This window comes from Erythrolamprus reginae, unplaced genomic scaffold (genome assembly GCF_031021105.1).
Source record: "Erythrolamprus reginae isolate rEryReg1 unplaced genomic scaffold, rEryReg1.hap1 H_9, whole genome shotgun sequence".
Classification (NCBI taxonomy): Eukaryota; Metazoa; Chordata; class Lepidosauria; order Squamata; family Dipsadidae; genus Erythrolamprus; species Erythrolamprus reginae.
The window spans coordinates 688,401-712,112 of record NW_027248537.1 but is presented as its reverse complement, the minus strand read 5'-3'; the positions used below and the strand labels follow the sequence as shown (position 1 = coordinate 712,112).

Here is a 23,712-nt window from a genome sequence, read left to right as displayed (position 1 = left end):
ACTTTCCTTACCTCTGCCTAGCAGCTCTAATGAGTATTTAATATACTCTTTTATTTGAGCCATTAGATAGGAACATTTAAGAGCAGTAGACAGTATAGAAGTCAGGAGAGTCCACCATCCTTCACTGCGGTAATCACACAAAACATAATCAAGGAGCCTAAAACACAGAATATTTAAATAACTTAATATATGTGATACTTTCTATAAAGTGAAGAGTCAGCCTAAAATAGTAGTTAAAACATTGGGCTAAAAACTAAGGGACTGTGAGTCCTAGTTGTGCCTTAGGCACAAAAACTGGGGAATCCTGGCCAGTGATTGCCTCTCAGTCCAGGATGTCACTTCACTATTAGACTACTTCAACATCTCTATGAAGGACTTCTTTTAAAGGTGTTTCAGAATTGCAGTTAATTGGACATCTTGCTTCAGTCCATGTTTCTGTTAGCAAGGAATTTGGTCAGTTAACAAGGAATTTCAGGATCAATTTCAAAGTGGTGGCTTATAAAGTCCTATGTAGTACAGAGATTTCCTTCAACTATGTAAATTATCAACTAGAATTGGCCCAAACTATGAGTTGATTTTTGGGAGTGGGAATGTTTAGGGTTCCCAACCCATGTGATATTAAAAGACAATCCTTTTCAGTGGTAGACCCACCATTATGAACATTTTTGTGGCCCGAACTTACCGTATTTTTCTGTGTATAAGACGCAGCTTTTTGACACAAAAAAGTGTGTCAAAAACTGGGTGCATCTTATACACCGAACGTTGCATGAGGTGGGGGGAGTTGGGCGGCAGTCAGAAGTGGCGGCGGCAGCCTTTCTTGGCTGAAGGCTGGCGGCTCAGCCCCGGGGATGGGTGGAGCGTTTGGAGGAGAGGGCTCCAGTTTCGGAGTTCACGAGCTTCCCTCTCTGCGAAGCCAAAAAGGGCCGCGGTCAGCAGCTGCCACCTCTCCCAACCCCTGCCACAGCTTGCTCACCCAAGCCGCTTTTTCAGCCTTTCAGAGGAGAGGATGAAATCTTAGGAATTTGTGAGCTTCCCTCCCCACGAAGCCGAAAAGGGCGGCGGTCAGCAGTGGCAGTCTTTCTCAGGTGGAAATTGCAGGCTACACCGAATGTTGCATTCGATGGGGGGACTTGGGTGGCAGTCAGCAGCGGTGGTGGTCAGCAGCGAGCGGCCGGTCTCCATCTGAGAAAGGTTGCTGCTGCTGCCACTGCTAACCACCACCCAAATCCCCCCACCCAATGTAACGTTCAGTGTAGCCTGGGATTTCCAGCTGAGAAAGGCTGCCGCTGCTGACTGCCACCCTTTTCGGCTTCATGGGAGGGAAGCTTGCAAATTCCGAAGCTGGCGCCCTCTCCCCCAAAACTTGCTCTCACACTCGCTCACGTGCCAGAGCAGCCTCGGCCTCGCGGCTTTCTCAGTCTCCAGCCCCACCGCCCGCCTTTCTGTCTTGCCTCCTCCTCCTGCCGTTTTCACAAAAGCTTTCCATGGAAAGGTAGCCAACAGGAAAAGTCTGGCAGGTCCTGGGTGACTGCCCTTTCCCTTAGCCACCCTAGCAACCAGGTTTCCCACTCAGTCCCCATGGGGAGGGAAAGCTGCTTGGATCCCCCGAATGAGAAAGTGCAGAGCAGAGGCTCGGACAGTTTATACGCCGGGGACGTGATGCGCGGTATGGGAATTTTTTATCTCTGAGGGAAAGCGAAAGAGAGAGTCTCAAAAGGTGTTGGGGGAAGCAGGCTGTGGAGAGCATTGGCTGTTTAGGTGGCCCTTAAAGCAATGGAAGTTTTTACACTTCGGTTATATTTTTGGCACCTCACGACTGACTTCTGAGAGAGAGAGAAACAAAGGAAGAGGGGCAAAATGGAATAAAAAAGTCTTGAAAATGAGGTTTTGTTTTTACACTTCAAGCCCACGGGGACACATATACATAGGGAGAAAGAGTTGGAAGGGACTCTGTACCGTAGGTCATCTGGTCCAGAGGTCTCCAACGTTGGCCACTTTATGACTTGTGGACTTCAACTCCCAGCAAAGGTGGCTGAGAAACTCTGGGAGTTGTAGTCCACAACTCTTAAAAGTGGCCAAGGTTGGAGATCCCTGCTCTAGAAACACTTCTTTTAAGAAATATTTCTGGTTTATCATCATCACCATATATTTCCATGCACTTCAATTGTGAAAATTGGAGTAGTCAAGAGAGGGGTCTTTGAAAACCTCATGGTATAGTAGTAATATTAAGGCAACCTCAGCAGGGAACTGTAATTGTAAATGATTCTATCACTAGCCATTTCTGTGACTAAAGGAACAACTAACAAAATGAATTGTCCTCCTTGGTTTATTTTGTTTGTTTGAGTTGGGGTTAGGAGTGCAGGGTCTTCAAACCTGGCATGTTTAAGGCTTGTGGACTTCAATTCCCATTTCTGAGCTAGCATGACTGGTGGAGGAATTCTGGGAGTTGAAGTCCACAAGTCTTGAAACTGTCAGGTTTGAAGTTTGTAAAAAGTGTATATGGTTTTAAAAAGTATACATAGTTGTAAAAAGTATTCTGCTACACTGGTATTTTATTAAACAATATAATACTACACCATTTGGTTCAGAATACTTTTTTCCTTGTGTTCCTCCTCTAAAATCTAGGTACGTCTAATACACCGGTGCGTCTTATACACCAAAATATACAGTATTTTATAAAAGGCTCTTATGTTGGCAAGCCTGTGAATGCTAGTGGTTATATCAGGCTATCTTCAAGTTTTTGGTTTTTTTTAAGGTTTGTTTTCTCTGAGCTAATTGTTTTTATTATTTTAGAATTTTGTGGACTATCGGAAATGAGGAAATTTTAGAGGTTTATATTATTTTGTTGTAGATTATTTTACAATCTTTGTATTCCAAATAGTTTTCAACAAAACAATTACCATATTTTCCGGCGTATAAGACGACTGGGTGTATAAGACGACCCCCTAACTTTTCCAGTTAAAATATAGAATTTGAGATATACTCGCCGTATAAGACTACCCCTCTTCTGACTGTCAAAAACTGAGTCTAGGTCTATGATGTACTTGCATTGAGAAAAAAATCATTTCTGAACATGATAACACAATATTTTAATTACTAATGATGAAGATCTTATTGTTAAAATTATGAATGAATTATTTAGAGAGAGAGAGCCAAGTGGGAGCACTCTTCTGTCTATCTCTCCATATGTCTCTGTCTATCTGTCTTGTCTGCCTCTCATATTTCTCCTCACCACAATTAAGTTTATTATTATAACTCATCATAATTTGTCAACACAAAAAGGTGAACCTGGCTATTTTTCTTTCTCCTACCATCTACTCTGTAGGTATATTTCAGTCTAACATGCAGCATGCTGACACCTATGTGAGAATCTATTATGGAATGAGAATCTGTATGTGATATCATGATATGGCAATCCAAACAGCCCATCCATTTTTTCTTCTTTCCGCACTTTCTGTCTTTATCCTCTTGCAATGTCACTTAAACAGATTTTAACTTGTCGGGTTTAATTAGTGACCCTGCCAATTTTCAGTACTGTGCAGTGTGCTATGATACAGAGCAGGGTGAATAATATGACCTCAGCTTTTAAAGTTATTTTAAAATGTTGGCTAAGAAATATGAAAAGATGATTCTTTTTGGAGGAAAAGTACATTTTCAATGGTTAAACATAAGAACAAATACAAACAGGCAGAAATAAATGCATCCAGTTTAACATTCAATCATTTCCCTGGCTCTTTTTATTGAAATGAACAAGTTCATACATTCAATTTTGCAACCACTAATAATGTTGGTCAAGTAGGTACAAAAATACCTGGGGAAATGATCAAAGTCTTTCTCTCTCCCCCTCTCTCTCCCTCTCTTTCTCTCTTGCTATCTCTCTTTCTCTCTCTTTTTTTTGCTTTCTCTCTTTCTCTCCCCCTCTCTCTCCTTCTCTTACTATCTCTTTCTCTCTCTTTCTGTCTCCCCTCTCTTGCCATCTCTTTCTCTCCCTCTCTCTTTCTCTCTCTCCCTCTCTTGCTATCTCTTTCTCTCTTTCTTTCCCCCCTCTCTCCCTCTCTCTTTCTCTCTCCCTCTGTTGCTATCCCCCCTCTCTCTTTCTCTCTCTCCCTCTCTTGCTATCTCTTTCTCTCTTTCTTTCCCCCCTCTCTCCCTCTCTCTTTCTCTCTCCCTCTGTTGCTATCCCCCCTCTTTCTCTCTGTCCCTCTCTTGCTAACCCCGTCTCCCTCTCTTGCTATCTCTTTCTCTCCCCCCCTCTTTCTCTCTCCCTCTCTTGCTATCTCTTTCTCTCCCCCTCTCTCTATCTCTCTTTCTCTCTCTCCCTCTCTTGCTATCTCTTTCTTTCTCTTTCTGCCCCCCCTCTCCCTCTCTCTTTCTCTCTCTCTCCTTCTCTTTCTCCCTCTGTTGCTATCCCCCCTCTCTCTTTCTCTCTGTCCCTCTGTTGCTAACCCCCCTCTCTCTCTCCCTCTCTTGCTATCTCTTTCTCTCCCCCCCTCTCTCCCTCTTTTTTTCTCTCAGCAGCTGCAGCAGGGTGATCAGCTGTGAGGCGGAGCTACGGAACCGAGGCACGGACGGCGGCGGCTAGACATATCGCGTGTGGGCGAGCCTGCGCTTTGCGCAGGCTCGCCCACCTGGGAGGCGGTGTTCTCGCCCCCCCCCCCAGCTGAAACTGAGGTCCGGCCGGGGCGATTCTTCCCCGGCCGGACAGGCACGCTTGTGCTGCCAAAGGCAGTGTGTGGGCAAGCCTGCGCTCCGCTCAGGCTCGCCCAGCTGGGAGGCGGTGTTCTCGCCCCCCCAGTTGAAACTGAGGTCCGGCCGGGGCGATTCTTCCCCGGCCGGACAGGCACGCTTGTGCTGCCAAAGGCAGCGTGTGGGCGAGCCTGTGCTCTACTCAGGCTCGCCCAGCTGGGAGGCAGTGTTCTCGCCCCTCCCAGCCATCGCAAATATCGGCGCCACTGTCCTACATCTGGCATATAAGACGACCCCCCACTTTGGAAAAGATTTTCAGGGGTTAAAAAGTCGTCTTATACGCCGGAAAATACGGTACAAAGTTCAAACATTCTCATAATCTCAAATTCTGTGGCAGTGTAATATATTTGTGTAATAAATAATTACATCTACCCAATGACTTGATGGTGATAAGAGTTAGCTTAATATATATGATGGGTCTACCACTTTATAACAACAATCTGGTATTGGTAGAATTAGGGTCGGTACTGCCATGAATCCTGAAAAAGGAAAGCTGCAAAACAGTTATCCTATATAAACTGTCCTACTTTAGAAAAAGACAAATATTGAGGATCAGGGATACACTATATATACCATGAGAGCTTGCATTTTTAAAAATAATTTGGTTCACAAATTATATACAGTATTTCACCATACTGATGAGGCAGAAAAATGTAATTCTCAAAGATTCTAGGTATATTAAAGTACAGTGTTCCCTCAATTTTCACGGGCGATGCGTTCCGAGACCGCCCGCGAAAGTCGAATTTCTGTGAAATAGAGATGCGGAAGTAAATATACCATTTTTGGCTATGAACAGTATCACAATCCTTCCCTTAACACTTTAAACCCCTAAATTACAATTTCCCATTCCCTTAGCAACCATTTAGATTATTACTCACCATGTTTATTTATTAAAGTTTATTAAAAAAAAATTTATTAAAGGTGGACGAAAGTTTGGCGATGACATATGATGTCATCGGGTGGGAAAAAACATGGTATAGGGAAAAATGTGAAGTATTTTTTAATTAATAATTTTGAAAAACCGTGGTATAGACTTTCCGCGAAGTTTGAACCTGCAAAAATCGAGGGAACACTGTATTCAAAACTATGCCATACTACATTTATAAAGTCTCACTTACTTCAAAGCTTTGGTGTAATCTTTAGCATAATAATATTCTTCACCCATCTGAACCACTGAAAAGAAAATGAGATTATTCCCAGTACTTTAACTCATGTAAACATCTTTTAAAGATGTGTTTGAAAATGAAACTTACTCAAATGACTTTTCATTCTTGGACACTTGTATCTCTTGAATTGTGTAACTGCATTACTCAGCAAGGTGATTATTAGCTCCTAATAAATAAAAAATTCTGGCAGTTATATTTAGACTTACAAAAACTAGAAACTAGAAACAGAAATCTAACTTACAGAATGGAGAACTTTCTCCTCTTTCAGTTGCAGTGCCAAGATTCCCGCTTTCTCCTTTTCAGGATCATTAAGATCAAAACCTGCATATGACAAAGAAAAATCCATTTTAATGGGTTTTGCTCCAAGAGAGGTACATTATTATGACAACTGTAAAGCACATGCTTGGTTCCAAGCCAGGAGTAGATAGATTCTAAACACTTCTGTAACTTAGGAGAAAGAATGTTTGGAATTCTACCATATTCTACCATATTCTTTTGCTAAGACTGATCTAAAAGATCCCTCAATGAATTAAATGTATCTGGGATATATTCAAAGACCTCCTGCAAGAAAACAATATTAATAACACCTCACCCCAAAACGTAATTGTTTCTTAGCAACAGATAATTTACGGAGGCAATGTTCACTTGATTTATGCTACTTTGCAGATTGCAAATAGGAATGCAGCTCTTGTGTCACTTGGCATTTATTCCATTTTAAAAAATCTTGACATTATGTTATAAGTAACATTTAAAACCAGAGGCTGAAACTAATCTCTCCAAATCTCTACATATGCAAAAAAGTAAACAAATATTTTTTCCATGGACTTTACTTCATTTCAATATGCAGATCTATTTTCTTTACTAACATCAGTGTAAAGAGTATTAATAATATAAAGTGGGTAGGACAATATATTAAACCAAAATTTTGCAATATTTCCTGGATTGTGGGAAAAAATATTTTAGCTGTTATCCCTATTTTTATTTATTTATTAATTCGACTTCTATGCTGTCCAATCCTGAAAGACTCAGGGTGGCTATTTTAGAGCCTACACCACACATTTCCCAGATGTTTCCCATTTCAAAACTATGCAAAACCATGATAGTAATATTTCAGGCATCTCAATCAGAGGGATCAGAAGCAGTCATCAATGGCCTTGGAGTTTTAAATTGCCCATCCCAGATGTAATGAAACTTGAAATTTGCCATGAAGCACGCTTATAGCCTCTAGTAAGTATTTCATCTGACTGTAAAATATTAGTTCAAATTTTAAACAATGTTAAATTATGTCTACTGAGGAAGTAGTGCTTAAAAAAACTACTTCCAGGAAACTGTTTTTAAATAGTGTCTACTGGAAAAGATTAGCTAAGCCCTATAATGCTGTTGCAGTAAGTTGTTAAATATTTAGGAAATAGATATTAGGGGTTTCTGATATATTTATCATGCACGCTGGGTTTCATGCCCAGCCCTACAAAACTAATTAATTCATTCAAAAAAACACAAACAAGAGCTGAGCTGAACAAGGAAGCATAGAATTTGGTTACTATGTCTGATCAGTTTATAAGAGCTACAAATTTCTCTTCAGACTTTCTAGGATAAATGTTTATTAAGTTATTTGTTTTTTAATAAAAGTAATTTTAATAAAAGTAATAAAAAGTATTTACTTATTTAAGTAATAAAAATATATTTACTTAATATTCCCTGCCTCCATGGCCTTTGTCCATAGAAGTCAAGCGTTCCAGTTGGTGTTTCCAATGGATCCGGATATGGATATATCACAGAAGACTGTAAATACAGCAATTTTTTTCTTTACATTTGATTTTTAATGTGTGATCAAAGCAATAATGAAATAACAAGTCAAGGAAAAAGAACTCTTAAAATGAATTCATAGATTAGAAGAATAAGCCTGCACCAGCATAGTATTTCATACACAATGCAAAAATATCAATTGAATCATAAGATATTAAACTAAATCCAAGTATATACACTCTTCAACTAACTAAATTTGAATGATATTGATAATAAATATTTGAACATAGGAACTACAATTGATAAGGAGAAAAGTATGGGTTTTGCCTGGCAATCTGAACAGCTATACTAAATTCCTTTTTCTTAGCAAACACTCAGTAAAAATACTGTACTCCTTACTGTATAGTCATTCTATAATTTAATGTAGCATGGCTTATAATTAAAATTTACACATGGGTCTGTAATTCAAATCTTTCATTTAGTAAAACAGTGGATTGGGACATTAAAACATTAAATTTAGTATATCCAAAATTTAATTTTCATTTACTATACTTCAGCTTCCACATTCAAGAATTACATTGAACATGGCAAATGCTTACAACTCAGGTAAGATAGATGATTCCTTTTGCACATACAGATTAGTTATTAGTGTCAACTTGGGAAGGAGAGTCATTTGATATAAATGTGTAAAGTATTCTTTATCTGAAATTCATTCAGGTGACTTAGTGTATGCCCAGCATCAAGTTAGGACCTTATCTAATTAGTGTAATGTGCACATAATCTATGACTAAATTTGATATTTAAATAAGCTGCATAGCTATACACAAAAGTCCTTGCATGAATGCCTTGTACACAAAGAAATGAACATACGGTATATCAATTCTTTACACAATACTGTAATAGAGCACATTTCAATGACTTAAAAAAACCCCTCTTTTGCACACAAATACAAAATACCATCATTCTTTGGTATGTCAATTTGCCAGAATACTAGCTTGCCAGAAAGTAAACAAAGGCTTACTAAAAGCCATGATACAGAAAAATGTATCTTACCACAGAGTTTCATGAGCTGTAATATAATCTATGACTCACCTCATGATCGCAAAGAACATTTGCCAATTGCTTCCGTTCTTGTGCATAATATGCTGCCTGCTGATAATAGAAACCTGGGTTTTGTGTTTGAATAGCTGTCAACCCTAGCTTAATAGCTTCATCAAATAGATCTCCAAAAGCCTGAAATCTGTTAAGAAACCACAAACATAAACTTTAATATTTTACCAAAAGTGGAACTGAAAATAAAAGTAGAGGCAACAGGCAATTCATGAACATGTAAGGTCCTAAAAATCTAAATTTAAAGAAGCACCCTAAATTTTCCAACTTTCATGATTATATTTAAAAAAAACCAAAACAATGTGTTATATATGTCACCAAATGTAAAAATGAGGATTGATTTACACATTTTTTTATATTGCTTCCCTAGGCTTCTTTGCAAGGTTATAGTCATAATACATCACCTATTAATGACAATTTTAAAAAGAAAACTTATTAGAATTAATAAGTTTTTATCCAACTCTATGGAACCAATTGCCTCCAGATATTTGCATTCTTCCCACCTCCATAAAGCCATCAAGACCTGGCTATTTCAGCAGGCCTGGAATTGTTGAGTGAATGGAATCCTAGATTACTAGGTATGTGACTGAGAGTATGCAAGTTGGCTGGCTTTATTAATGCTTATATGGTTACTATACAGTTTTTATATTGTTTTTATATATTGTCTTATATTGTTTTTATGCACTGTTTTTTATTCCTTGGAAGCTGCCGAGAGTCCTCTGGAAGTTGGGTGGCACACAAAAACGACTAATAAATAAATCATGGTGATTGCTAATTGCACTAGAGATTCACAAGGCTCACTAGGTGACTTTCTCAGCCAAGGTTATTTATATATTTATATTTTTACACACACACACAGTTTCCCCCCAAATAAAACATACCCTGATAATAAGCTCAAGCAGGCTTTTGAGTGCTTGGCAATAAGACCAAGCACTTATTTCAAGGTTCAGAAATAGAAGATAGGATCTTATTTTTGGGAAAACACAGTATATACATATGCATATATACATAAACACACACACATACATATGTATATACATACACACAATATATGTATGCATGCTTGTGTGTGTGTGTGTGTGTGTGTGTAAATCCCATCTTTATTAAGTTTACAAATAACTCAAAGGATCAAACATATGCAACACATCTTCCTCCTCCTAGACCAAACTGGCTGTCATCTCACAGACTGTCACTGTGAGAATAAAATTATAGGAGACATCTTCCTCCACCCCTGCATACCCTGAGTTCAGAAAAATTAGGATATAAAGTCAACAAATAAGTCATTATTTCATTATTTCAAACTTAATTCTGAGTACGACAGTTTTCAGTTGATACTACTATAGTATCAATTGAAAACTGTCTGACTCAGTATTAGAACATTTTTCAACTACCAAAGTAATTAATTAGCCAAGCATATTAGTAAAAATAATTTTAAAACATACTGTTTTGACATCCAGGCAGCATGCTCAAAAGTCAACTCCACACTTCCTATTTTTTTCTTGCATAGATCTATATGTTTCCTAAACTGTTCAATGGCATCCAGTGGTGTATTATGCTGAAAACACAGACGACAGATCTAAAAAGATGAGAAATTAGAATACTTTATAAAGATTAGAAATTCAATCAAAGATTGAGTCCTTCGGGATTGGGCGGCATAGAAATCAAATAAATAAACAAACAAATACATACATACATACACACACACATAAACAAACAAACAAACAAACAAATAAATAAATTCGGTATAATGAAATTGAATATTCATGTAGCAAAAAGCCATACCACTTTTATGTTTTTACATGAATCTTTCTATATCCAATCCTTAATATCTTCATTTTTTAAGTGTGCTTGGGTTATAAAAATGATCAAACTGAAAAGGCTAATAATTAGGAATAAAAGAATGGATTCTGATCATTCCCAAATAATCTAGATGTTTAATCCCAAAATACCAATAACAATGCTCAAAAATCTATCATTCAGAAGAGATCGTCTCAGATTTCTCTTATCTGAGCCACTTTAAGTAAAGTCTCTCCACAAAGCTTTTTATCTTGAAGGCCAATCCTTCTCTTTTTCTACTGCTAGGAAGAACAGAACAGGCATCAAATGTCTTCCAGAATGTTCTGAACCCGAACCACAGCAAAGAATGGTGTAGCTATAGACATCAGATTGTCTACCCCTTTGATACAGTATATGAAAAAAAGCAAGTGTTTAGCAGAAACATGGCTTTTGCCTTGCTTTTCTGCACTTACTCTCTCCTCACCCAGTTTCAATCTAGTCAACAGATTATCCTAAGGTGCACATTGCCCTCAAATAATTACTTAAGGAACTCTATTGCACTACCAAAAAGATAAATGTAAACAAAAACCCCCCATGATATATCTTTTTTTTAAAAAGTAAGACATGATGAATTATAAGTGATTTCCCAATAAAACTATTAAAACTTCAGATCTGAAGATAGAAAGGCAATTTAGAACATGTGAAGGCTCCCACACAATTCATGGAAGACTCAGATATTCTGAAGAGTTCTCCACGTGCTCTGAATCATCTTTGTGATTTTGAATTTAAAAATGCTGCAGAAGAGTTGAACTTATGGCTGAATCTTTGCAGTTTCCACATCAACTAATTAAATCAACATTTTGATATTTAACTTTTTCTTAAATCAAAGTAGCAACACTTAGAATTCTCCCTTTAAAAGTTCCATTGGCAGTGAATTTGAAGAAATGCATATTGCAGTTAAAGTGGACAATTTGCATCCTACATATGGAACTTGGGAACCTTGACTGGTCATTCTTTATCTACAAGCTCCTGAATTACCCTCTCCGATGTCTATGGAGATTCTCAGTCATCTAGGTAAAAATTCACATTCTGGACAGAGAGGATCACTAGTTTGAAAGAGGAGTAAAAGAGGCCTTCTATGTTAAAATTAAAGAGTATTCTCTCAATAGATGGGGAGGAATATCACCTATCTCCTGTTTACAACATAGTCATTTCAGCAGTTCCAAGATGATTCCAGATCAATTTGCACTCTGATTTAGATGACCTTCAGGGCACAGATAAACCCCCATGTGGCCTCAATGGCTCTACGCCAGTGATGGCGAACCTATGGCAAGGGTGCCACAGGTGGCATGCAGAGCCATTGCCCTAGCTCAGCTCCAATATGCATGTGTGTGCTGGCCATCTGATTTTTGGTTTGCACAGAGGCTCTGGGAGGGTGTTTTTTGTTTCCAAAGAGCCTTGGGGGGGGGATGGGGGAGGCTGTTTTTAAACACACCCCCTCCCGCTCCAGGGAAATCTTTGGAGCCTAGGAAGGGTGAAACACGAGGCTACTGGGCCCAGCAGAAATTGGGAAACAGCCTATTTCTGGCCTCCAGAGGGACTCTGGGGGGCAGGAAAGCTGTTTTCGCCTTCCCCAAGCATTCGTTTATGGGTGTGAGCACTTGCGTATGTGCAATAGCATGCACGCACATTCTTTTGGCACCCGAGGAAAAAAAGGTTTGCCATCACTAAAGACCAAATAACAGCAAATGAATCCTTCCACCTTCCACTCCCCATTCAGTGAGAACTGAAGAAGCTTCTTGGATAAGAAGCAAAATGTGTTCCTCAAGGAAAAAACAAAGTCTAGCTGATGTTTGAAAAAGCACTTTTGAGATATTCCAATGTGTACACATTTACCGTCCAATTGCTTTATAAACTAAAAGAATCAGGATTGTAACAGAGAGTGTGTAATCTCCTTAGTTAGAAATTGCACTGGCACCTTCCTGTCACTCAACTGACTGATTTTCTGAAAATTACTGACACATGGTCGCCTACTACCACATTCCAACACCAAGAAGGATAAAAATATTCTTGTCATACACGTTATCATAGATATCATCTACAGTACAGGTAAAAATAATACATAGTTGTTACCTTGTAATTTATAAATCCTGCCATAGTCTTGATTTCCAGCATGTTTGTTTCGTGAGCTCTCAATTCATGTACAAGATTAAAGGCAGTTTTGTAGTTTCTAAACATAAAATAGTATTCATTTGAATACAAAATTCCATTAAACAATCCCAAAATTTAAATGACAAACATGGTAACCTTCAGCCTAACTCTAACCCTTTCCTCAGTCAACAATTTTTCCAAAAAAGCACTTCTTCACATCTTTCAAGTACTTCCACCATTTAATTGTTGCCATCAAATTGGTGTCAACTATTAGGCACATTTTTTCTAGGATGAATCCCACTGCCTTTTGATTTATTTAAGAGATTAATCCAGTTGGGTTACACAAGCTCATCATGCTGAAATTAATCAATATTGTTGATATTATACCATAAGGCAGTTACTATCTTTGAGTGAAGTACATGCGGTATTTAATCCTAGAAAATAAGAAGTGATTTAACAACTACCATATACAAAATCTTTCTACTCTTCTACCACCCATTCTCTGCCTTTCATGAACAGAGACCTTCACTTATTACTTCAATATTTGAATAAACATACTTACTTTAAAGCATTTAATGTGTCTTGCTTCAACTCACTGAAGAATGCTATTTTGAACTGGTGTCTAACAAACAAAAGCTGAAACATAACCAATTGGCAACATTTTAAACTATGTTATTTTTAACTATAAACTTTCTCATCTAGGCAACATTAAGTGTGGCTCAGTATCTCTTCATATTTAGCTAAATAGTAATCCTGATGCATTTACAATGGATTGCAATTAATTTTGTTCACTGGCATAAGTTTTATTTTTGCTGCTAGATTGCACTTTGTATTTTGCTTGTATAGGGTTTCTAAAATTTGCATTAGGATGTTTTATCATTATTTTTTACAATCTGTAGGCAATTTTAGTAAAACATCAGGATATAAATATTTTTTTCCAAACTGCTTTTCATTTCTTCTTTATCTTTTTCTGATACACAGATATACATATGCAAACACAACCCATTCCTTCTTCCATTTTTCAATATAGTGAAACATTAATTTTCTAATCAAAGTAACAGTAAAAGTAGTATTACTTATTAACAGAAATTAATAATGTGATGTGCCAGTGCCTGGAGGCTGTTGGGGTCTGTATGGGTGTCAACAGACTCAAACTCAACCTTGATAAAACGGAGTGGCTGTGGGTTTTGCCTCCCAAGGACAATTCCATCTGTCCGTCCATTACCCTGAGGGGGAAAACATTGACCCCCTCAGAGAGGGTCCGCAACTTGGGCGTCCTCCTCGATCCACAGCTCACATTGGAGAAACATCTTTCAGCTGTGGCGAGGGGGGCGTTTGTCAAAACCCACCTCTGTCGTCAGGCATGGGGGAACTGAACTACCCTTTTCACCCCCTAGGCCTATATAATTTATGCATGGTATGTTTGTATGTATGTTTGGTTTTAATAAGGGTTTTTAAATTATTTTAAACATTAGATTTGTTACATGCTGTTTATTACTGTTGTTAGCCGCCCTGAGTCTACGGAGAGGGGCGGCATACAAATCTAATAAATAAATAATAAATAAATAACAGCACTGAAACATCACAAGAATGCCTTGGTGAATAAACTTTATTTTAATTGTGGTTTATCTACTGGAATCTGAATAAAGAAAACATTCTATAGTTAACTCTAATACTAATATTATCTTTTAATAATGTTATTCAGTTGTATTCTTTGTGATCTTACTTCTAATTTTTCATCTATAGTAGTTTATCAGTAATCTTAATAATACCTGATGTGTTGTTTTGTTCAAATATTCTTTATGAGATTTTACTCTTCGTATTTCTGTGTAGTAATAGGTCTGAGCATGTTCATAGAAAGCATTTTCTAACCTATGAAAAAAATTACATTTTTTTAGAAACAAAAACAAGAGACATATTTCAGAATATACATAAAATTATACGGACTGATAATATTTCTAAGAAAGCATTCAAGTTATATTTATATTTTGCACTAAACTCCTAACTATTTAAAGGATTGTAAAAGAATGATATATGTTAACCGCCTTTAAACAGTTACTATTTACTTAATGGAAATAATCTCGCCTGTCTTTCTCAACTATTGCATACCTTATTTGGTGAGGATAACTACTTATTCCCACGACTTAATAATTTTCAGAAATATTTAAAACTTCATTAAAAAGTTTTCAGAAGTCCAAATAGGAAATGATAAAGAGTGGCAAATTACCACAACAAAATATAATAGCAAAATTATGTACTTACCTAGGAATTAATTTAGAAAATGACTGTTTTAATCTGATATTTAATAGACTACAAAGCATATACCTAATGAACTTGTCTATGAAGGGAGAGATTACTAAATAATTGCATCACTAGCAATTGCGTTCCCTTTGCAGATGATGTCAAACTATTTAATACCACCGACAATGCTGCTACTCTTCAAAAAGACCTTGACCATGTAGCAAAATGGTCTAAAACCTGGCAACTTCAAATCTCCACCACTAAATGCTGTCTTATCCATTGGTAAAAAGAATCAGAATACTAAATATAAACTTGGAGGAATTGAACTTATTGATAACCCTCAATCTGTCAAAGACCTTGGCGTACTCATATCCAATGACCTAAGTCCTAGAGCCCACTGCAATAACATTGCCAAAAAGGCTTTAAGAGTTGTTAACCTAATCCTTCGCAGCTTCTTCTCTGGTAATTTTGAACTGCTAACAAGAGCTTACAAAACATTTGTCAGACCAATCCTAAAATACAGCTCGCCTGTATGGAATCCACATTGCATATCTGACATCAACACAATTGAGAGAGTCCAGAAATATTTCACAAGAAGAGTCCTTCATTCCTCTTCTCACAACAAAATACCTTACTCTGCCAGACTAGAAATTCTTGGTTTAGACAACTTACAATTCCGTCGTCTACGTTCGACATAATTATAGTTCATAAAATCATATACCAAAATGTCCTACCTGTTAACGACTACTTCACCTTCAACCGCAACAACACACGAGCACGAAATCGATTTAAACTAAATGTCAACCACTCCAAACTTGACTGCAAAAAATACGACTTCAGCAACAGAGTAATCAACGCCTGGAATGCACTACCTGATTCTGTGGTTTCTACTCCTAACCCCAAAAATTTTAACCTTAGACTATCTACAATTGACCTCTCCCCCTTTCTAAGAGGTCTGTAAGGGGCGTGCATAAGCGCACCATTGTGCCTACCGTCCCTGTCCTATTGTCTTCTTTTGTTACTTTTTATCATTACTTATCTAATGTTTAATTTGTACAAATTATCACCCTATAATTGTTGACAAATAAATAAAATAAAATAAAAATAACAAAATAACAAAATAACAAAATCTTGAAACCGCTGGATTGGTGTATTTGTTAGCGCTGTAGAACAGTCCAAGGAACTTTAACAGATAGAACTGTTAAATAATTTATATAAATAAACTAAATAATATACACATATATTTTCAAACACTTTATATTTCTGGGGGCCCTAGCAACTATCTACAGACAGCCCAGATCAAAATATTACTGTCTCAATTGTATTTTTAATTTGAAAAATAAATAAATTCGGGGGAAAAGTGGTTTTAAATTATGAAAGGCATTGTTATCCCAATTACATTGGAGTAAATCATACCAGTATACCTTTAAGGATATCAACAAAGACTTCTGCCTCTCAAGAAGTAATACAGAAATGACAATATTTTGCATTATCTGCTTACCTTATAATGTAACCTACAAGATGATCAGTGTGTGGCAAAACAAATAGGGACTTTCCAGAGAGGTCACACGCATTACATAAAGCTGCTGCCCTTTCTGAAGCAATAACATCTTCTCCTAGAGCAAATACAGACAAGAAAGACCACCAAATTGTGACCCATCTTCCTTAGGGCAGATCACAAGCCTAGTCACAAGTAAAGCTGGACTTGTCTTGTAATCCACTGGCCTTTAGAATAATAGCCAGCTGTTTGATTTTTATTTTATTCCTCCCCTTTCAAACCCATAACAACTTCCAAACACAAGATTCAGTATGGAGTTGTATAGCCAAATGCTATCAGTACTGATGATACCTTATCATGAGATACTCAGCAAGATCAGGGAGGGATCAGCCATGTGGTAATCCAGACTGGATGCCTGAAACTTGATCTCTCCTCCCACTCTCTGACTGCAATCCCCCACCACCACTAGAATCAAAATTTCTGCTCCTCTGAACACAGCTGTAACCAATAAAGGTGAATATCTGTAGCTCAGGGTTGAAATTTCCTTAATGCTCTCTCAGCTTGGTTAAAAGAACATAAAAGAACAAAAGGTGCAAAATCAGAATGGTTGTTTATGGTTTATTGGATAGATATGTATAACTAGATAGATAGATAGACAGACAGACAGACAGACAGAGAGATATGTGGTATATGTATGAATGTTTATATGGAAATTGTGAAAAACAAAATTCTGGGGGGAAAATCATAAGTGGAAGATGAATACTGGATTCCAACCTAAACTGTTTCCAATTGTTTTGACTACTCATATTTCTGCTCACTAAACAAAAATAACATTCCACAATTTGTTAGATTACCATGTTTCAGTCTCATAACTCTAGTTAAATTGTATTTTACCTGGAGGTAAGGGAGTTTTCTTCTGAATTAAAACTACAGCAACTTTTGTGTTTCGGCCCTGCAAACTCTGCCTGAAAAAAAATATGGTATCAAGCTAACCAAAGATTATAAAGACTTAACAACTAAAATTTATTTGTTCTCTCAGATGGGCAATAACAAATATACAAATATACAAATTTTATAACTTCACACTCAAAAATTTGTGTTTTATTTGCCATTTAGATTCTAAAAAGGAACTGTAGTGTAAGACTTTTTACTTGACTGGTACTTTAAAAAGCTTTTGTTTTAAAGAAGCATTCCGAAAGATAACAGCTTCTATACTAAAACTAGAATAAAAATGTGAATTACATCTCTTCAATATTACTATAAAACAGTATTTTATAGAATACATAAAATAATACCTGACAATTTCAACTCTAGTAGCACACTCTGATTGTTTTTCTTTCCACTGTGGCTCATCCCAGTCTAGCTCATAAAATACCACAACAAGAGCAGGAACCAAATTCAGATGCTTATTCATCCAACCTGTTTTCAGGATACCCTTTGGAATGTACCATTCATATGACAATCTCTGAAAAGTTGAAAAATTGTATCACTACTACAGACAGGTGGAATATTTTTGCTACATTCAAGTAAATTTATTTATTTATTTATTTATTTATTTATTTATTTAATTTATTCGATTTTTATGCCGCCCTTCTCCTTAGACTCAGGGCGGCTTACAACATGTTAGCAATAGCACTTTTTAACAGAACTAGGCTATTGCCCCCACAATCCAGGTACTCATTTTACCCACCTCGGAAGGATGGAAGGCTGAGTCAACCTTGAGCCAGTGATGAGATTTGAACTGCTGACCTGCAGATCTACAGTCAGCTTTAGTGGCCTGCAGTACAGCACTCTACCTGCTGCGCCACCCCGGCTCAGTTAAATGTTGACCCCCCTGGTGATTGCCTGGACTAATGTTTATATTTTTCTTGGGAAAATTTCAAAAGTCATTGGCCCTTGCTTTCTTCTTTGAGCTAAGAGACAATGACTGGTGTATAGCTGACTTCATGCTGAAGGCAGGACAAGAACCTATAGTCTCCCAGTTTACACTGAACTAATTCTCTTTTTCTTCCCTTATGATTTAAATCATAGCGTGCATATATACGGTATGAGCTTTGCTAAATTTATTCCTAATGAAGCCAGTTTAAAATTATGTTACATTATTTCTTCAGCTTGATTTAATATAGCTGCACATCAACAATATGTTTTCTTTAGGTCATAATCAGAGGAAGTTTCTAGCCTCATTAAGGTGTTTGTTTCACTTTTAACTATAGTTCTACATTTTCTTTCGAAATAATTATTTTACCAATGTTAATTCCAAAATAATCCTGGAAAAGGATTAATACTTAAAAACAGAGTTTATACACTTGAATCTCAGTAAAATAAATTTACATTAAGATATAATTTTTAACTCTTACTGTAAGATTTAGAGTAATACCTTTACTCTGCATTTGGGATACTCATGATCACCGGGAAGTACTTTAAAAGAAATTGGTACTCTGTCTGCTCTCCTATTTGCACAAAATGCATCCCAGACAGCTCGGTGAACAGCATTATATACAACATCCAAACCAGTGAGTGTAACAAAGGCCATTGGTCGGCAACATAGTTCCACTGGAAAATCCCACTGTGAAGGGCTCATATTGACTGTACTCTGAAACTTTAAGCAGAGAAATATTCAAAATAATTTGATTTATAAATATTGTAATATGTAGAATATTTAAAGTTCTTATTCTCTAAACTTGTGACAAGCAGACATAAATTCAGATGTTTCTCTATAGCAAGGTATAAAGTTTGAGAGGATGAGACTGAAGAATTCTAGATTATATTAGACATTCCACTGCAGTACTGTGTGCCTTAAAATGGTTTTGTCTGTAGCTAAATTGAACCATATAGGAAAAAATTCAATCTTAGTCTACAGCTTAGTTTATAGGTCATCCTGATGTTATCTGGAGGGCCTCCAAAAAAATTAATCACCTATGAACTTTAAAGACATTCCAATAAATGTATTAATGAGTCCTACTTATTCACATCAAATATAGCTACATTTATAATTTCCATAACATTTCCATAAAAAAATTCAGTAATTTTTCAAGATTTGGAAAACCATGGTCAGAAAATAAAATCAATAAACCTTCTAAGGCAGAAAAAAGGCAGGCTATTTTCAGTTTGATCACGAAACCCTATTTCTATTCTTTTGATTTATTTGGTTTCATTTTACATGAATACATTGTTTCGCATTCATTTATTGCACAATAATGGCAGTTATGCAGGATGAAGGCGATTCAATACGTACAGGCTAAAGAGAGGCGGTTTACATATCATATAAAGTAAGTATATATTTTTCTACTGCATGAAGGCCTACACTTGTGATTCACAAATTAAAATTGACGGTTTAGGATATTTTGCAACCCCGGCAAATAGTGGTTTATTTTATTCCTCAGGAAGAAATAATTTAGGGAATTGAAATTAAGCTTGCTACGAGCATGCTCAAAACCAGTCCAATGCATTTAATGTCTTCCGTCATCTCTGATTAAAGTGCCATTTATTTTAATAAGTATAAGTAGGTCTGAACGTATCCCACTTTGATATTAAAATATTCTAGTCTCCATTCCACGTTCCGCGTTAAGAGAGGCACCCCTATGAAACCGAAATGCTTTCCGAAAAACAATGACAGGACGCCTTGTGTACAATTTGAATCTATTTCTCAGCCGCCGCCGCCGCCGCGGCCCCTTGTCCGTTTGCCTAAGAGAAGCTGCTCCGTTGCGACCCCCTTCTCAGTTCCGCTGCCTCGCACCTGCACTACGACCTCCCCGGGTTATGGAAGGAGCACCTCGCCGTCAGCCTTCGGTGACACTATCCATACGCCAAGCGGGGGCAGATGGAAGAGGGGAAGAACATTTGGAACAGAAACCCGAGGCCTGCCTGAGGAAACACCTAGCAAGCGAATTGAGATTGATAGCCATCAATGACCAATAAGCACTGCGGCTCCTGAGCGCCTGGCGCCAACTATTGGAACGTGCCGGGAGATGGGCAGAGCTAAAGTGCCGCCAAGCGGCAAATGAAAAGAAGAAGAAACAAAAGAGGCGGACCCGAATGAGCTTTGCTCCCGCCTAGGGTAAAGAACGTGCGAATCAGAAGGCACGGTGAAAAGAGGCGGCCAATAGTCAACCGGGGTGAATGGAGCGAGGGAGATCACACTGTCCAATCACCGCTAAAGGGTGACTTGACTGACTCCCTCCCCCTGACTCCCTTTCCGCCTTGTCATTTTTGGCGCCTGCGTAATGACGACCGTCTTCTGTATTGATCTTGGCGTGCGCGATTCCCTCTCGGACTGACGATTCTGTGGAATTTTTTTTCCCCAGGAGGCCGGCGAAAGGGGAAGACAGAGCGAAAGGAGGCCGGGGGAGGGTCTTCTTTCCCGGTGTCGCGCCATGACGGCGAACGAGGACCAGGAGGTGAAGGAGACGAAGGGGTGGAATAGACTGGCAGGGTCCGGGAATGGAAGGAGCAAAAGCGCCCTGGGTTACTTGAAGACCGCCCTTGAAGGGGCGTGGCTAATAAAGGACCGCCTCTTCCTGGGTCTCGGTATGGGAGATGCTGGGGAGGGATACGACAGATGACTCCAACCTTGGCCATTTTAAGACTTGTGGACTTCAACTCCCAGAATCCCTCAGCCAGCTTTGGATAGGATAGGACATACCATGTAGTGGGAAGAAAGTGGAGCATTTGCCTGTGTTGCAAATAAGCGCTAGTACCACGGGGGGAGCCTTGAAGACGGCGTAACCGCAATGTTTTGACAGGGTCATGACACCACCCGTTGATTCGAAACCCTGGTGAGGTTTCCCTCGGTAGAATTCGGATTAAACCAGTGTTTTTCAAATTTGGCAATTTTAATTTAATTTTATTTATTTATTTATTTTGTCCAATACACAATGAAGGTTTAATATAGAGGATATAGTAGAGAAGAAATACGGGATATAGGCGAGACTATAGGACAGGGGATGGAAGGCACTCTAGTGTGCTTATGTACGCCCCTTACTGACCTCTTAGGAATCTGGAGAGGTCAACTGTGGACAGTCTAAGGGTAAAATGTTGGGGTTAGGGGATGATACTACAGAGTCTGGTAATGAGTTCCACGCTTCGACAACCTGATTACTAAAGTCATATTTTTTACAGTCAAGTTTGGAGCGGTTAATATTAAGCTTGAATCTTTTGTGTGCTTTTGTGTTGTTATGGTTGAAGCTGAAGTAGTCGTTTACAGGCAGGACATTGCAGCATATGATCTTGTGGGCAATACTTAGATCATGTTTAAGGCGTTGTAGTTCTGAGCTTTCAAGACCCAGGATTGTAAGTCTAGTTTCGTAAGGTACAGTAATACCTCATCTTACGAACTTAATTGGTTCTGGAAGGAGGTTTGTAAGGCGAAAAGTTCATAGGACGAAACAATGTTTCCCATAGGAAACAATGTAAAATCAATTAATGCGTGCAAGCAAAAAAAAATCGCAAAAATAGCGCTCCACTGGGCGCCACCGCCCGGCTGTCACCTTTTGAAACAGCCGGGCGCTTCTCAGTGTTCTCCCGAATGCCGAACCCGGAAGTTCAGCAAAAGTTTGGGTTCGGGAGGCCACTGAGAAGCCCCACCGCCCAGCTGTCGCCTTTTGAAACAGCCAGGGGGCTTCTCGGCATTCAGGAGAATGCCGAGAAGCCCCCTGGCTGTTTCAAGAGGTGACAGCCGGGCGGCGGCGCTTCTCAGCGGCCTTACGAACCCAAACACCGAACCTGAACTTTTGCTGAACTTCCCGGTTCAGTGTTCGGGCGGCGGGTTCGCAAGGAGAAAAAAGTTCGTAAGAAGAGACAAAAAATTTTCTGAACCCCCGGGTTCGTATCTTGAAAAGTTTGTATGACGAGGGTTTCTTATCACGAGGTACTACTGTATTATGTTTCGAGTGGAGGAATGAAGGGCTCTTCTTGTGAAGTATCTTTGAACATTTTCAAGGGTGTTAATGTCTGAGATGCGATATGGGTTCCAAATAGATGAGCTGTATTCAAGGATGGGTCTGGCAAAAGTTTTGTAAGATCTGGTAAGTAGTGTGAGATTTCCAGAGCAGAAGCTACATAGGACTTGGCACTTAGATCTTTAGTTATTAGTATTCCGAGGTCCTTGACCAAGTGGGGATTATCTGTGATAATTTGTTTATTAAGTTTGTATTTGAAGTTCTGATTCTTTTTGCTGATGTGAAGGACAGAGCATTTGCTGGTGGAGATTTGGCGTTGCCATGTTTGGACCAGTCAGAAACTGAGTCTAGGTTTTTTTGTAGAGTAGTTGTGTTATCAGTGGTGTTGAAGAGTTTTACATCGTCTGCAAAAAGAACAAAGTTGTTTGTAATGATAATCTGGCTGGAGAATCATGGGAGTTGAAGTCCACCCATCTTAAAAGTTGCCAGGTTTGGAAAAAGAAAACAAAACACTGGTCTAAATGGACCCTTTCTACTCCATTGTTGTACTATAAGGATGGCTCCATAAAAACCTAGATGGTGCATTTGTGATGCGTGAATGTAGCTAAGATAATTTTTCTTTAGGAAATCTAGAAGTTTCTACAGTTCTATACACAATGTTTTTATAGATATACAGTATTTTCTTTTTTCCTTTTTGTACATATAATTTTATTAATTTTTTGACCATTGAAACCAATACAAATTTTGAAAGAGGGAGTTATTTAAAAAAGAGTTTATAAATATATTTTATTTTTATGGATAGAATAGAATAGAATTCTTTATTGGCCAAGTGTGATTTGAGTGATCTCAGTGTACATAAAAGAAAATATACATTTGTCAAGAAATATCATACAACACTTATTGATTGTCATAGGGGTCATATAAGCAATGAGAAACTATTAAGCTTAACTATTAAAAATAAGCAATGAGATATATTTTCATGCATCACAAAAAGCAATTTCTGGTTGAATTTCAGACTTTTTAAACCCATGCTACTGATTATGCTTTATGGCTGATGACATCCACCATTGAAAATGTGTATTGGCGGATCAATATCCCTTTAAATTTATATGTAACATATATCTATCTATCTATCTATCATTTATTTATTTATTTATAATTTTTACTAAGCATATATGCTATTGTGCTCATGCCTGGCTGAGAGGTTTATAGACCTCCCAGCACAGTTTGAGATTAAAATTAAACATAAAAATATAAACTGTTTGCTTGTGTTTTTTCCCCAGATGGAGTTAGAAGCATTACGTTCTATTTATGAAGGTGATGAATGTTTTAGGGAACTCAGTCCTATTTCATTTCAATATAGGGTGAGTTTTTAGAAATC

General features: G+C 37.9%; 2 protein-coding genes across 11 annotated transcripts in view; one reads left to right on the top strand and one right to left on the bottom strand.

Annotated features, from left to right (window-relative positions):
* LOC139155895 (trafficking protein particle complex subunit 11-like) overlaps nucleotides 1-20,359 on the bottom strand; it is a 45,329-nt gene extending 24,970 nt beyond the window's left edge. The window contains exons 1-15 of the mRNA XM_070731259.1: nucleotides 20,171-20,359; nucleotides 18,812-19,033; nucleotides 17,730-17,899; nucleotides 17,329-17,399; nucleotides 16,438-16,552; nucleotides 14,468-14,567; nucleotides 13,258-13,331; nucleotides 12,678-12,774; nucleotides 10,211-10,344; nucleotides 8,751-8,898; nucleotides 7,601-7,694; nucleotides 6,154-6,233; nucleotides 6,000-6,078; nucleotides 5,865-5,919; nucleotides 12-157 (exon numbers count right to left, since the gene is read on the bottom strand). Of these exons, the coding sequence (XP_070587360.1) occupies nucleotides 12-157; nucleotides 5,865-5,919; nucleotides 6,000-6,078; nucleotides 6,154-6,233; nucleotides 7,601-7,694; nucleotides 8,751-8,898; nucleotides 10,211-10,344; nucleotides 12,678-12,774; nucleotides 13,258-13,331; nucleotides 14,468-14,567; nucleotides 16,438-16,552; nucleotides 17,329-17,399; nucleotides 17,730-17,899; nucleotides 18,812-19,015 (1,567 nt within the window). The 5' untranslated portion in view covers nucleotides 19,016-19,033; nucleotides 20,171-20,359. The remainder of the gene's footprint in view (nucleotides 1-11; nucleotides 158-5,864; nucleotides 5,920-5,999; nucleotides 6,079-6,153; nucleotides 6,234-7,600; nucleotides 7,695-8,750; nucleotides 8,899-10,210; nucleotides 10,345-12,677; nucleotides 12,775-13,257; nucleotides 13,332-14,467; nucleotides 14,568-16,437; nucleotides 16,553-17,328; nucleotides 17,400-17,729; nucleotides 17,900-18,811; nucleotides 19,034-20,170) is intronic.
* Nucleotides 20,360-20,657: 298 nt separating this feature from the next.
* Nucleotides 20,658-23,712, top strand: part of LOC139155893 (RWD domain-containing protein 4-like) — an 86,551-nt gene continuing 83,496 nt past the window's right edge. For 9 of the 10 annotated variants that reach the window (XR_011557128.1, XR_011557129.1, XM_070731253.1 and 6 more), the window contains exons 1-2: nucleotides 20,658-20,831; nucleotides 23,615-23,695. Coding sequence is in view for 8 of the 10 variants with exons in the window: in XM_070731253.1 (XP_070587354.1) it covers nucleotides 20,808-20,831; nucleotides 23,615-23,695 (105 nt within the window). In the remaining 2 variants the exon portion in view is untranslated. Of the gene's footprint in view, nucleotides 20,832-21,069; nucleotides 21,210-23,614; nucleotides 23,696-23,712 lie in introns of those variants that run through there. The other variant, XM_070731244.1, reaches the window with a different exon arrangement.